Genomic DNA, 15272 nt, shown 5'->3' with positions numbered 1-15272 from the left:
AGCTGTCCCGGTGCGTAATGTAAGTGCTTATGATGGCTGTCTCTCTAAGCCGAAGCAGTTTTACTTTGCTGACAAACATCCACGGACCAAAATCTATAACCACGTAGTCGATTCTTGTCTTCGTACTTGTTTGTTTCAGTTCCAGACTGGTTGGTTTTCCTGTTCAATTGTTTTGTTATTAAATAAAGAGTTGGGTAAAGTGAAATATTGAAATATCATCTGTATTTGTGCTTAGCCCTTCACGTCTTGATATGCCGGAAGGTTATTTGACCTTTTGTGAGGGCGTAATTTCGTCAACAAGAATGCCAGTTATAAAGCAAAGTATGACTAACATAGAGAAAAAAAATCACAAAAATGGTACAAGAAAGTAAGGAATGTGTCTTTTGTGTGCAGTATGATAGTTGATGAGTAATCGATGGGTCATCGATGAGTAATTAATGACATCCGATTACTCATTGATCTAATTGATTACCTTGAAGGTAATCAATTAGATCAATGAGTAATCGATGTCATCGATATGAGTAATCGATAGGCCACAAAATTTTTGGGCTTCGATTACTCATCGATTACTCATTGATCATCGCCAATAATCAATGACTAATCAACTGATTACCCATCGATTACTCATTGATTACTAATTGATGTCATTGATCATCGATTAGTTATGCCTGGTGAATATCTCAACTTCATTATCATTAAAATGATTTTTTGGTAACCTGTAGTGAGAATTTACACTTCTAACCTGGGACAGGAAGTGTTTTAACGTCCTCATGTAGCAGCTGCAAAAAAGCTGATTATATTTATTTGTAACACAATTATTTTGTCGACAACTTTTAACTCGTTTATGAAATAAAATGTTGTCAACACACAGTTTGAATATGGGGCTAAATTTCCACTATGGTTGCCGCTTTTCTGTGCAACTTCCTAGAACTTAACTGAGAATTGACAATTGACAATACGCCGAGACTTTTTGTTAGCTTCAAAATAGCAAATTTTTAGTTTTGTAATTTGCATTATTTGAAATACATTTGTTCAATAGACTCGTTCAAATAAATTCGGACAAAGGAGGATGGTCTGCATCAATTCATTTAAAACATTTTGTTGCCAGAAGCCGCAGAGGTCATATCGAGTGACGAAGTCAAATTTATCCAAATAAGCGCCTTTTTCAGACATTGTATCTCAAAAACAAATTCGGTGATCCCCGTTTTTTTTTTTACATTTCTTACAAAATTAACTTGTAAACTAGCAGTGGTGAAAGTTTAAGAAAAATTGCAATGTTGGAAGATTTTCGCGCGAACGTCCTATAAAACGGCGTAGACTTTGAAATTTACTTGTAAAAATGCAAACTGACACTGTCTAAGTTTTAGCCCTTGCCTGCGGCTCGGGTTAAAATGAGCCTGAGTCGGGTCAAAAACATATTTACGCCCGAGAACATCAACTCTACTACGGCTAAAGATAGACCGCCATGCATATATAAGAATAAAAGGATTTTGGAGTTATATTCTATTGGATATTCTATTCTATTACTTCTGGTTATTGCTTCCAGTAATTAAGAATGCTTGTACCCTAGTCACTAGAGAAAAGAAAAAGTTTTTAAATTTAGTAAATTGTATTCCAATAATTCGGCTCAGTTTTGGCATAATATATAATGGGGAAAGAGCTTTTAAATTTACTAACGTTCAGCCTCCACTATAAGCCAGGGTCTCAAAGGGGGGATGCCTGGAGCCCTGGAGCCCTGAAATTTCTGCTTTGGAGCCCGGAGCCCGATCATTTTACTGACTGGAGCCCTGATCCTTTTTTTGGCTGTGGGGCCGGATCCCAAAGGAGTTTTCGGCGGATCCCAGAGCCCAGCGTTTTGAAGTTTGAGCATCCGCGACCCCAGATTGCATTTTTCTTGTTTTACTTTTGTTTTACATTTTGTTTGTTTGTAAATGAGCTATTCGTCCTGCGTATTACACAAGAAGATTCTCCCATTCGGAAACTGCGGCCCCTTTGTGTGTCTATGACTTGCGATCGTAGTACTAAATTTCCTTACGCCAAAACTTGTAGCCACCTCTTGGAAACCATGATTAAAGGTCAGATTCTTCTTGAATTCCGCGAATGATGTAGCCGGTTGCTTACGTGTTAACATCACAGTGTGTGATGAACTTCCCGGGCGTAAATATGTTTTTGACCCGACTCAGGCTCATTTTAGCCCGAGCCGCAGGCAAGGGCTAAAACTTAGACAGCGTCAGTTTGCATTTTTACAAGTAAGTCTAGCTCTACGCCGTTTTATAGGACGTTCGCGCGAAAATCTTCCAACATTGCAATTTCTCACGCACACGTTTTAACGAGCGCTTGCGCTCCTAGGTGTCGCGTGGGTAAATAAAGTGTTGTTGTTGTTGTTGGTGTTGCCCCCAGTTTTATATAAAAACAGACGGTTGCATCAAGCAGATCAGCTTCTTGTAACCCGCTTGATGGACTCATCTCGGATTTAACGGAAACAACAGCAAGGCGAACTTCATCTTAGCTTTGACCAAACCCCTGACGCCACGTGAAAGATGTCAAGATGATACCTCGAGTTTCGGTCACATAGAGAATAGAAATCTGATCCGCTCCATGGCCTTAGTGATATTCAAGTTCAGTAAATATTTAATCCACTTTTTAATAGTTGGAGACATGAGAACTGGCTTCTTGGGTTTAAAAATACTCGTGAAAACTGGTCGGAATTGCGGACGTTTTAATTTGTCGACTCGATTTTGCGTTGCAAAATAATTTTAAGTGCATGCATAGTGGAGCCCGGAGCCCAGCCCGGAGCCCGAAAGCAGATGATGTGGACCCCTAGAGCCCTGACATTTTCGTCTTGGAGCCCTGGAGTCCTAAACCCCTTTGAGACCCTGATAAGCTACGACAATAGTTTTTGGGGCTGTTGTTATACAAATTGACCAAATTCATTGTTCTATTGAAAAAGCGAACTTTGAATTAAATTATCAGCAATTTAGTATTTTTTGCCTAAACAAAGATGAGAATAACGTAATCGTCAACTAGGGGACACAATGTTGATGTCCCATCAAAAAAATAAGTAAAATTCGTTATATCTTATTGTTACTTATTTTCGCGGACTTACTTTTCGCAAAGTTCGCGATTTTTTTAAAAAAATTAAAGACCCGTGAAAATTTATTTCAAACGTTTTCTATTGTATTTTTTATGTTAATTACGTATTTTTAGTCAAACTGCAAAAATTAAGTCCCGCGAAATATTCCCGTTCCATTTTCGCAAAATTAAGTTCCCGCGAATTAATTAAGATAGTCCTTATAGGAAAGTAGTGTTTGGAATTGTCCGGGAATTCCTTCGGCTAGCTGTTTATGTCCAATTCTTCGCAGCCATGCATAGGATCAATATTTATATTCTTCGGTATTCTGTCTTCGTATCTCGGCAACTCTCAGAATTGCGGATTTTCTTCTGATAATACGTTGTCCCAGTTATTCGGAACCAGAACGTTGAACCGTTCAAAGGCCATTTCCCTCAATGGAAATATTCCCCAAGGAATAGCGTCGCTGATAACTATATCTAGCTTGAGCCCATCGTGCCTCTTGCATCCCGACTGAAAACAGAATTTATAGCAACTGGATCTATCTCTCACTTGGGGCCGCAGTCCACCAATAAAGCGATAAGGCGCAATTATTTTGTCGCTGAGTGCGGTTTTGTTGCTGGGCAGGTCTTCGTAGTACACGTCGGTAACGGATGTTTGAAAGAACATATCGCCGGGTAAGTCCATGTTTAAGATTCTAAAGAAGTCGACGTAATACATCATTGGTATTGCAATGTCAATATCCTCGTCCCATGGTATAAACCCATTGTGCCTAATGGCTCCTATGAGGGTCCCTGATCTGATCCAATAAGGCATGTTGTACTTTCGTGCTATGAGGTCGAAGATTCGCAGCATGCGTGTCAAAACCAGTTGAGCTTGGCGAAGTGTTGTATTTCCATTACGACGAATATCAGGGCAGGAAAATCCATTTTTGTCAACGTCGCAAGAACTTAGTTCAGTGTAAAGTTTAGGACACATATCTCCAGCGAACGGCAGCGGTTCCTTGCAAAATGTATTCCTCGAGGACTCTTTACTGAGAACATGCCCTCGGACATAGGCGTACGGGCACCTTCAGACCTAGGGGGGCGGAGACCTTACTGCCCGAAAAAAAAAAATGACATGCGTTTAAAGCCGAATTAAGAGGCATATAAAACGGACAACAAAACGTTCATTGAAATAATTGTGTACAAACTTTGCCTACTTGCTTAAGGGAAACGATAGTTTTTTAATTAATTTCGTGGCATTGCCAGAATATGTCAATGCACTGAATCATTTTTCTTCGGAAATATTTTATTTATTCACTCTAGTTAAAAAAAATTAAGGTATTTTTGGGGAGCCAATTGACATTGTTTTTCCTCCACTTGAAAGATATACAAAGGCGTGTGAGACATTCAGGAGTAAATGAGTTAAAACATTTCGTCGAAAGTTTTGAGCTAGTCCTTAGACTTTACATCAAAAGCATTAGCTTCATCGAATTTGTAACAACTTTGTTTCAAGGTCTTACACTGGATCCATCGCGCGCAAACGCTCAGGCTATTGAAAATCCTAACTTCTGGTCGCCCTCGCCAATTTCCCACTCACTTCAAAATGATTGTAACTAAAACAAACTGAGGGGTCAGGCAGAATTTGCGAATTTGCGAGAAAAATCGAGAGGAAACAAAAGCAGATGACTTTTGAACCACAAAGTTCAGTATATTTCCAATACTTTTTCGTTGATGTAACTCGTTTTGAACATACTGTTGAGATTTGTCGGCTTATTTTCCATTTTTTTTCCTAGGCTTGTTGCCCGAATTCTAAGCATTTTGCCCGAAAAATTTCGGCACTGGGGGGGCTGCAGCCCCCCTCGCCCCCCGCCTCGTACGCCTATGCCCTCGGATAATTTCATGTCCAAATAGGAAGCGGTGAATAGATTGTTTGAAAACTGGATCAAGGTCCATGTTCGCATTAAAAAGTCCAAGAAGGACCAAACAGATACAAATGACGAGCCACCGTTTTCTTTTAATAATCCGCCGCATGTCGGGTGCGGAACAAATAAGAGCGGCCACGTTGAGGAATATTTTTCCACTAAGCCATATTTTGTATGTACTCCTGTCTGTGATTGGCTAAGGCTACAGGGTAATCCATTCACCCATGCATTTCATCTATTTATTTATGATAAAGAGACATAAAACACCTAAATGTAATGGACCAGAATTAAACAAGCTTGACTTGTATGAAACCGGATCTAGTGCATTCTTTAAACCAAACACATTGAAACTTCTTAGAATAGCATATTTTTCTTTTTTTTTAAGTGCTGTCGTCGGTGTATTTAAAGCCTGGTTCTCATGAAATCGCCCCGATCGTTTCTATCGCCTCTGTCACTTCAAAAAGTTTGTTTGCGATCGGCGCGATAACATGAGAACATCACAGAGTGAGACGATCCGGTGCTAACGTCTGCGACGATTGGGGCGATCACGATCGCTTCGATCACCCGTGTTTTATCCAGGCGATCGGCAGCAGACCGCGGCGATCGCAAACAATTATGTGAGAACTACTTTCACAGAGGGAGATGATCCAAACTGTCCCATGGTGCATCAACATTACCCAGAACTACGTTTCCGTTTGGCTTCCCTATCCCTCCTTTGCCGTTAAACGGCAATACCGAGAAGATAGGAGGCCACGAGGTTTGCTCTTGCATGGAAGGCTGCAATAAGCGATATCGGAGTTTTGAAAAACACACGTGCGTCGATCGGAATAAAATCGAATATTCATATGAAGGAACAAAGAAAAGATCATGAGTTATTATCTTGTTTGATTAACCATTCATATTTTTTACTTTCATGAATATTAATTTTATTCGAACGCACGCACGAGTTGTTTTGTAATTCGTTTCATTATGTTGAGTTTGGCGCCGAAAGATTTGTTTCGGACCTAGGCTTTGACAGGGCACTTTGCATATACCAGACGATCGGGGCGATCATATGAAAACCCCCTGATCGCTTTCAATCGCTTCGATCGCCAACGATCGTCTCAGTATTTGCAAACGATCGATGCGATAGAAAGGATCAGGCGATCATATGAGAACCAAATAAAACACCTGTATTTATGCTTACTGATAAAAAAAAACCTTAATGAAAATGACCAAAAAGAAACTGCTTGACTTGTTTGTTACTGGATCTAGGTCTTGTTTTTGAAATGCATGTGTCAGAAATCGCTTGATAAACTCAACCAAATTGATTTTTAGACTGGTGGCACTACGGTGAAAGGGCAAATCAGTATTCGTGCCTGAAAATGAATAATAATACAAGAAGCTTGAGAAGCTTAAAATCTGGCGGTGAGTAAATAAAAATTAACTATCCGCTTTGACTTGAATTGTAGGGTTCAGTAAAGCAAAACTTGCAATTGACCATGACCAGTTACAGTCTGAGGTTTGCGTAAGTCACACGGTTTGCATGAGCCGTATTAGTGTGCATAACATAATATCTAAAATGTTGTCAAGATTGCATTATCGCGTAATGACATAATGGTCTCAATTTATTAATAGATTTCGCACAATACAAATAAACGATTGAGCTAGACGACTAGAAAATATAACGTTTTTATTAGCAAAGTGCAGTCTTTTCGCAATACTTTAATGCGGGGTTTCACCTGAAGGCCGTACGCTTTTCGGTATTTTCAAGCCATTACACTGGAATGGGACGGTACTACATCTCTTTAGCGGGTAACTACTATTGTCAAGAAAATGATCACAACTTCTTGACCAATGATTGAACGATTGTTTCATACCATTACTGTAATAGGAATTGACCCAAAGTATAAGGGCTGAAAAACACTGAAATCCATTATCAGCCACCTTAAACGGAAATATCTCGTTCGTGTTTCAAGGAAACCAAAAAAGCTTCACTCATCCCATGTATCTATGTATTTTGTAAATTTTTGGGTGATTTTTTGGGGATGTTTGGCAGGCGATAGTTTGTCTCAAAGGATTAGTAAAGTTTCGACAAATAAGAAGTATTGAAAATTTAATGTGATTTTAAAATTAGAATTTGAAGTTAAAAATTGGCTGACGGACACCAAACAGTTCCCTGACAACCTAGAGTGCTCTTGCATGGGGGTCAACTGTCTGATGATGATGATTCCATTTTTTTCTTCAATCCCTTCTTTAAGCCTCTTAAAATTTCATTCAAATTCAGGTAGAACCCCACCTTAAGTTTTATTCTTGTGAGAAAACAACATAATTCAAAGGTTGCGTGATATAACCAAGCATAGATTTAATTTTCTCTCCATTTCCCTCTCCTTAGCTTTTCACCCTACCTGTATATAACATGTTATATAATAACGAAACGTTAAATCGTTCACAAATCGTGGCTTTCAATAAGTTTTCATGTAGACGTCCTCTCTTGGAAAGTAGGCGACAGGGTACTTTTCGAGTGCCAAAAGTGCGAGCCCCCTGGAGGGGCATGCCCCCATCAGAAAAATTGAAATATAGATACTTGGAAATGCTATTTTCAGCATTTTCCATTCAATGTTTGTATACATTTCCTGCCCGGTTAAGTATTCTATTCTTGGTATTTTTCTAGTAGACGTACTAATCCGTGTACCAAGCAATTCAAGCATACGTGGAATTTGCCTTATTTTTAGTCTGCCATACCAAGTAACTTTTGTATTGACAAACTCAGAACGAACCGACGTCTGCCCGCTACCATACTATCAAAGAAAATCACTTGTTCATGTTGAAATTTTAGAGCCTTCAAAACTATAGCAAGATCGTTTAATAGAGACAGTCAAGATACAGCCGTTTACCGGCAGTCTTTGAAAATCTTAAATCCCGTCAAAATGAGGCAAAAGGGACTTTAAGATACCTGGACGGCTGACCTCGAGGACGGTAGAATTTCGCGAGGAGGACTGGGCCGATGTCGACGTTCTTGGCGGGAACTTTCAACGTTAAGAGCCGGCGTGTGTGAACGGAGGACGGCTTCGTTAGTGGATCAATAATTCCTTAGCCCAAAACATGCCAAGAAAAAAATGTGGCGCTTCTAGCCCAAAGTCTGGGACCAGAAAGCACTATTTTCCTTCACAGGGTACAAATTCCAAGTGAAATTTTTGTAGAAACACAAGCAAGAAAGTTCATAATTTCACGCACGTGGCTTCGCCATCAGCGTTTATGCAAAGCACAGCAAATATATTCGCAGCCGCAAATAAAACTTGACTTCTTAACTTTTTATCAGTACCAAACCAAGAATACCATAAAGGACCACCTAACAAAGTAACAGAATTAAAAACTAATGAGATTTTTAAACAAAATCATACAAAAAGCACTCCCGTTCACTGGTGGACGGCAAAACTCTACTTCTCACGTCCTCGACAACAGCTGGACGGAGCTGGACGGCAATGTGCGTGGAGCGGGCATGCGCAATATAGGCTACACGCGAAAAATTACTTCCGGTCAGCCGTCCTCGAGGTCAGCCGTCCAGGTATCTTAAAGTCCCTAATAAAGAAGACGGCCTGACTGCAGATTAGCCCAAAAGTCGACTGATCGTGCCTGCAACAATTTACTGTCAAAACTGAAATGGAACCGATTGCGATTTTCGTGACCCGTTTTGCAGCAGGCCCAGACTATCTTCCTCGTTTTTGGAAAACAGGAGACTATCGACCACCACGACTAACGCGTCAAACATGAGTCGGCCGCGCCCGATTAATTAAGGGTTATTTTTAACCATGGTTTCTTTATACCCAAATTATGGCCATATTTAAACCATGGTTACTTTATACACAAATTATGGGTATATTTTAAACATGGTTACTTTATACCCAAATTCTGTGTATATTTTAACCATGGTTAGTGTATACCCAAATTCTCTGTATATTACAACCATGGTTACTTGATACCCAAACTCTAGATATATTTTAACCATGGTTTCTTTATACCAAAATTCTGGGTATATTTTAACCATGGTTATTTTATATCCAAATACTGGGTATGCGACAACCATGGTTATTTTATACCTAAATTTTAAGTATATTTTAACCACGGTTACTTTATACCTAAATTCTGGGTATATTTTAACCATGGGTATTTTATACCTAAATTCTGGGTATATTTTAACCATTATTATTTTATATAACGTTTGATTACTTTATACCCAAATTAATGGGCATATTCTGGGTATATTTTAACCATGGTTATTTTATATCCAAATTCTGGGTATGCGACAACCATGGTTATTTTATACCTAAATTCTGGGTATATTTTAACCATGGTTACTTTATACCCAAATTCTGGGTATATTTCAACCATGGTTATTTTATACTCAAATTCTGGGTATATTTTAACCATGGTTATTTTATACCCACATTCTGGGTATATTTTAACCATGGTTATTTTATAACCAAATTCTGGGTATATTTTAACCATGGTTATTTTATACCCAAATTCTAGGTATATTTTAAACCGTGGTTACTTTATACCCAAATTCTGGTTATATTTTAACCATGGGTATTTTATACCCAAATTCTGGGTATATTTCAACCATGGTTATTTTATACCCAAATTCTGGGTATATTTTAACCATGGTTATTTTATATAACGCTTGATTACTTTATACCCAAATTATGGGCAAATTTAAACCATGGTTACTTTATACCCAAATTCTGGGTATATTTAAACCATGGTTATTTTACACTCAAATTCTGGCAATATTTCAACCATGGTTATTTTATACCCAAATTCTGGGTATATTTTAACCATGGTTATTTTATACCCACATTCTGGGTATATTTTAACCATGGTTATTTTATACCCAAATTATGGGTATATTTTAACCATGGTCATTTTATAACCAAATTCTGGGTATATTTTAACCATGGTTATTTTATACCCAAATTCTGGGTATATTTTAACCACAGTTACTTTATACCCAAATTCTAGGTATATTTTAACCATGGTTATTTTATACCCACATTCTGTGTATATTTTAACCATGGTTATTTTATACCCAAATTCTGGGTATATTTTAACCATGGTTATTTTATAACCAAATTCTGGGTATATTTTAACCATGGTTATTTTATACCCAAATTCTGGGTATATTTTAACCATAGTTACTTTATACCCAAATTCTAGGTATATTTTAACCATGGTTACTTTATACCCAATTCTGGGTATATTTTAACCATGGTTATTTTATACCCAAATTCTGGGTATTTTTTAACCATGGGTATTTTATACCCAAATTCTGGGTATATTTCAACCATGGTTACTTTATACCCAAATTCTGGGTATATTTTAACCATGGTTATTTTATACCCAAATTCTGGGTATATTTTAACCATGGTTATTTTATACCCAAACTCTGGGTATATTTTAACCATGGTTATTTTATACCCAAATTCTGGGTATATTTCAACCATGGTTACTTTATACCTAAATTCTGGGTATATTTTAACCATGGTTATTTTATACCCTAATTATATAGCCGTCAGTAAATCCTATATTTTCAGCACAGCTATTTTTCCTTAATTTCTGGGAACTGTCCAATTTGGAATTAAATTTGGATAGTTTCAATTAGGACTTTTAGGTAAAATTCACAATCTGTCCAATTTAAGATAAATTGGACAGTTTCGTCTCAGCCAATCAAATCGAAGAAAAAACAACATGTGACGGATATTAGCCAATTAGCACAAAGCATAGCGTCAGCCCTGTAAACTTGTCCTGTTTTAGTCGACAATGGCGGAATTTTATAGAGCAAGTTTGCTACGTTTTTCTATTCCTTTTGAGCTTTTCAGCAATAGAAACAACAAAGAGAAATTTTCTACGTTGTCAGAAGAGAAGCTAGCTACACTAAGAAGCAAAAACCAAGAGCAAAACACCTCCAATAGTACAAAACTTGGGTGAACGTAAGTGCAGCGAAGCGAAGCAAGAAATCTGTCAGATATTCATCGCCATGAGGCATGAGCTAGATGCAATTCTTTGTCGTTTTTTGCTGAAATTCGAAAAGAAAAGACGGCGATGAAGTACGAACGATATAGTGGAAAGGAGTATGTCAGACTCAAGAAGTTGTTAAGCTCTTCGGACACTTTGTTTACGACTTTCATTGATTGATGCAGTGTTTTCACTCACTTTGTAGCAAGCTTCGCAAACTCAGGTGAATAAAATTGCACTGTTTTGTTTAAGTTTTATTTGTGAAGACAATGCTCTGAGTGAGTTGCATGTGCTGTGTTATGCCTACTATTGTTGAATGCTTTTCCCATTCTGGACATAAGTTTATTGTTTTTGCTGGATTGACTGACTACAAGTCAAGCTATATAGTCTATATAATTAATATGTAACCGGACTACATGCTTGTCCAATTTTGGAAATAACTAGATTCAAAAATTCCTCTGACAGCCAAATTGGACTCGGCCTACGGCCTCGTCCAATTTTGGCTGCCCTCGGAATTTTTTTCATCAAATTATTTCCAAATTGGACAGCATGTAGTCCAATTACGTATACAAATTCTGGGTATATTTTAACCATGGTTATTTTATACCCAAACTCTGGGTATATTTTAACCATGGTTATTTTATACCCAAATTCTGGGTATATTTTACAGTAAGGGCACTCGAACCATGAACGCCATGGCTTTATTTTCGCTTTATTTGTACTTTATTTTCGCTTTATTTATTTTCACTTATTTTGTAGTAATTTTTTACATTTTTCCAGAACTAGCCAATCACAGCTGCAAGTCGAAGAAACAGCCGAGACATTTTTTCAACATTATTTTCAAACTGGCGCGTGTTTTTAAACAACGGCGGTACATTAATCCAGAATTTTCCGCGGTCTGCTTCTTACAATATACAGCGGGATATTCAACCAGTGAAACTATCATAATGGCGGTTTCTGACGGAAATATTTCTTCCTTATTCAATAAAGGACAAGAAACAAATGAAACGCAAGCTATTTAATATTTATTTCGACGGTAAACGTCAAACAACATTTCGTACACAACGTAACCGTACGATTAGATTTATACTGTTTAAATCTGCTTTGTAATGGAAATCATCAGAGAGATGAGTTATACAAATCACTCAGTACAGTTTAGTACTTAAAGTATGAGTCTGGCAAATCATATGCCGGCTTCCAATATAATACTCACGCGTTTTCGGCTTACAGTCTGTAGACGGAAAGAAGGCTTCGATGTCTTTGGATTGCACCCGGGGATTTCACATAGGCTACAGCGAACATGGCCTAAGCCGGCCTCTAGTATTTCCGAATTATGTCGAGAGACGTTCCAGTTTAAGACCTAAAGATCGATACTTAAACCATAAGTGAACCTCTGAAGGTTTCAGTTCGGAAGAGTCTCGATGTAGCCATCTTCATTTAACAGCAACAGTCGTGTTTTCCCACGATGGGGCTATAAATAGCTTGCGTGCAAGAGATTCATGTGGAGATAAGCTGTCAATCATACGGAAAAACCGTTGTTCCACTCGCGGCTGTGATTGGTTAGTTCTGGAAAAATGTCAAAAATAACTACAAAATAAGTGAAAATAAAGTACAAATAAAGTGAAAATAAAGCCGTGGCGTTCATGGTTCGAGTGTCCGCACTGTAACCATGGGTATTTTATACCCAAATTCTGGGTATATTTTAACCATGGTTATATTATATAACGTTTGATTACTTTATACCCAAATTAATGGGCATATTTAAACCTTGGTTTCATTATACCCAAATTCTGAGTATATTTCAACCATGGTTATTTTATACCCAAAATCTGGGTATATTTTTACCATGGTTTCTTTATACCCAAATTCTGGGTATATTTTAACCATGGTTATTTTATACCCAAATTCTGGGTATATTTTAACCATGGTTATTTTATACTCAAATTCTGGGTATATTTAAACCATGGTTACTTAATATACCCAAATTCTGGGTATATTTTAACCACTGTTATTTTATACCCAAATTCTGGGTATATTTTAACCATGGGTATTTTATACCCAAATTCTGGGTATATTTTAACCATGGTTATTTTATACCCAAATTCTGGGTATATTTTAACCATGGTTACTTTATACCCAAATTCTGGGTATATTTTAACCATGGTCATTTTATACCCAAATTCTGGTATATTTTAACCATGGTTACTTTATACCCAAATTCTGGGTATATTTAACCATGTGTATTTTATACCCAAATTTTGGGTATATTTCAACCATGGTTATTTTATACCCAAATTCTGGGTATATTTTAACCATGGTTACTTTATACCCAAATTCTGGGTATATTTAACCATGTGTATTTTATACCCAAATTTTGGGTATATTTCAACCATGGTTATTTAATACCCAAATTCTGGGTATATTTTAACCATGGTTACTTTATACCCAAATTCTGGGTATATTTTAACCATGGTTACTTTATACCCAAATTCTGGGTATATTTAACCATGTGTATTTTATACCCAAATTTTGGGTATATTTCAACCATGGTTATTTTATACCCAAATTCTGGGTATATTTTAACCATGGTTACTTTATACCCAAATTCTGGGTATATTTTAACCATGGTTACTTTATACCCAAATTCTGGGTATATTTGAACTATGGTTATTTTATACCCAAATTCTGGGTATATTTCAACCATGGTTACTTCATACCGGAATCCGGAATTCGGAATCGGAATCCGGAATCGGGAATTCGGAATCGGGAATCCGTTGACTTGCTTAAAATGTTTTAATATTCAGAATGAGTGACGAGAGAAATGATTCACTCTTACAGCTACGACGAATAAAATCATAAAGGAAGAAGTTTCTGTTTTTTTTTTTTCATTGTTCTGGAAAGAGCTTGACGTGAAAACGATTTTCAAAAGTTGCCGTTGGAAACTTTCTCTAAATAGAATCACTATCCAGTGTCAAAAGGTTGAACAAAAACCACGCAGTCCACTGTATAGTGATTTATCCAGCACACAGGTCGGAACGCGATTCTTGCGCATTTGACTATGAGGTGTCTTGTGATCATTTACTACCAGGTCATTCTTAGAACATTGACGTCCAGTGCGTTAAACATTTACGTGGACTGGTGGATCGCGTAGAAGCTGCATGATTTTCAACATGTGGTCAAGCAAATCTAGCGTATCTAACGAAAAGGAGAGTAAAGTAAATCATTTGTATAGCTTTTTTTAATGCGATACGTGACATCAATATTTGTTAGTTATTTGCTACACTGATACATTTTTGACTGTCAAAACATTTTGTGTGCAAAATAATCTCGTTAAATGTGAGACGGCTGTGTTTGAAAAATTTGATAGCAATATAGAACGGTCTTGATCCCAGATGCATGATTTAATGGTATTTTGCCGATTGTTAGCTGAAATAAATCTTTTTTAATTTAAGAGACCGTGCACTAAATGAGACTTCGATTGCTCTCCCAGTACGCACTTAGTTGTTGAGATTCTATAACCACAGCCCTCTAGCTGCTCTAGCTGCAAGAACTTCGGTCAACAGAGAATTCTTTTTCAAAAATTAAGATCTAGAATTCACGTTTATTTTATTGGGTACTTTAATTTTATCAGGAGCAAACTACGCAACGTAATATTTCGGATTTAAAGAACTTGCTTTCTCTGTTCTTTCCGTTTTTGTTTTCCAGATTCCCGTTTCCGAATTCCAATTCCAGATTTCATGTTTTAGGGTTGCCTCATTTTAACAATGGTTACCTTATACTCAAATTGTGGGTACAAATCAAATCAAATCTGATTGAATGACAATAAAAAAAAAGGCACTCTGTGCATGCTCAAAACATCCACTTTAGCCAAAAAGTTGGCTTGGGTGGGGTGGGGGCGAAAAAAATTATGGCTTTAAAGGGGGGCAGCCAAAAAAATATGGTCTGTAAAGGGGATCACTGAAAATAATTATACTTTTAAGGGTAACAACAACAACAACTACAAAAAACCTTTATTAAACGTGTTAGCCTTGCTGTTAATTAGGGACACACACACACACACACAAAAAAAAAAAAATGTGAAAGTAAATAAGTATATCTGACTTGTTTCAACAAAAGGTGCCCGGCCGACTGACAAAAGTCTTGAAATTCACCAACAGCCACCCTCCCCTTCCCCTGCGGTCCCCTGGCTAGACCAGGGATCTGGGTGGAGTGACTAGTCAACCACGGTAACAAGCCAAGCTAGCTGCCACAGGGCTGCAGCTGGCTGCCAAACACAAGACAGTCATTAAAATACCATGACCT

The 15272-nt window shown here is 37.5% G+C and overlaps 1 protein-coding gene across 1 annotated transcript; it reads right to left on the bottom strand.

Moving 5' to 3' along the window:
• Positions 1-3308: 3308 nt before the first annotated feature.
• On the bottom strand, positions 3309-4116 carry LOC144641738 (uncharacterized). The gene has a single exon (XM_078500768.1). It carries the CDS (start codon positions 4046-4048, stop codon positions 3422-3424), a length of 627 nt encoding a protein of 208 aa, XP_078356894.1. The 5' UTR covers positions 4049-4116; the 3' UTR covers positions 3309-3421.
• Between the last annotated feature and the right edge of the window lie 11156 nt (positions 4117-15272).

The sequence above is a fragment of the Oculina patagonica genome, chromosome 2, assembly GCF_052425735.1.
Source record: "Oculina patagonica isolate OP01 chromosome 2, crgOcupat, whole genome shotgun sequence".
Taxonomy (NCBI): Eukaryota; Metazoa; Cnidaria; class Anthozoa; order Scleractinia; family Oculinidae; genus Oculina; species Oculina patagonica.
This window is presented reverse-complemented; position numbering and strand designations above follow the sequence as displayed.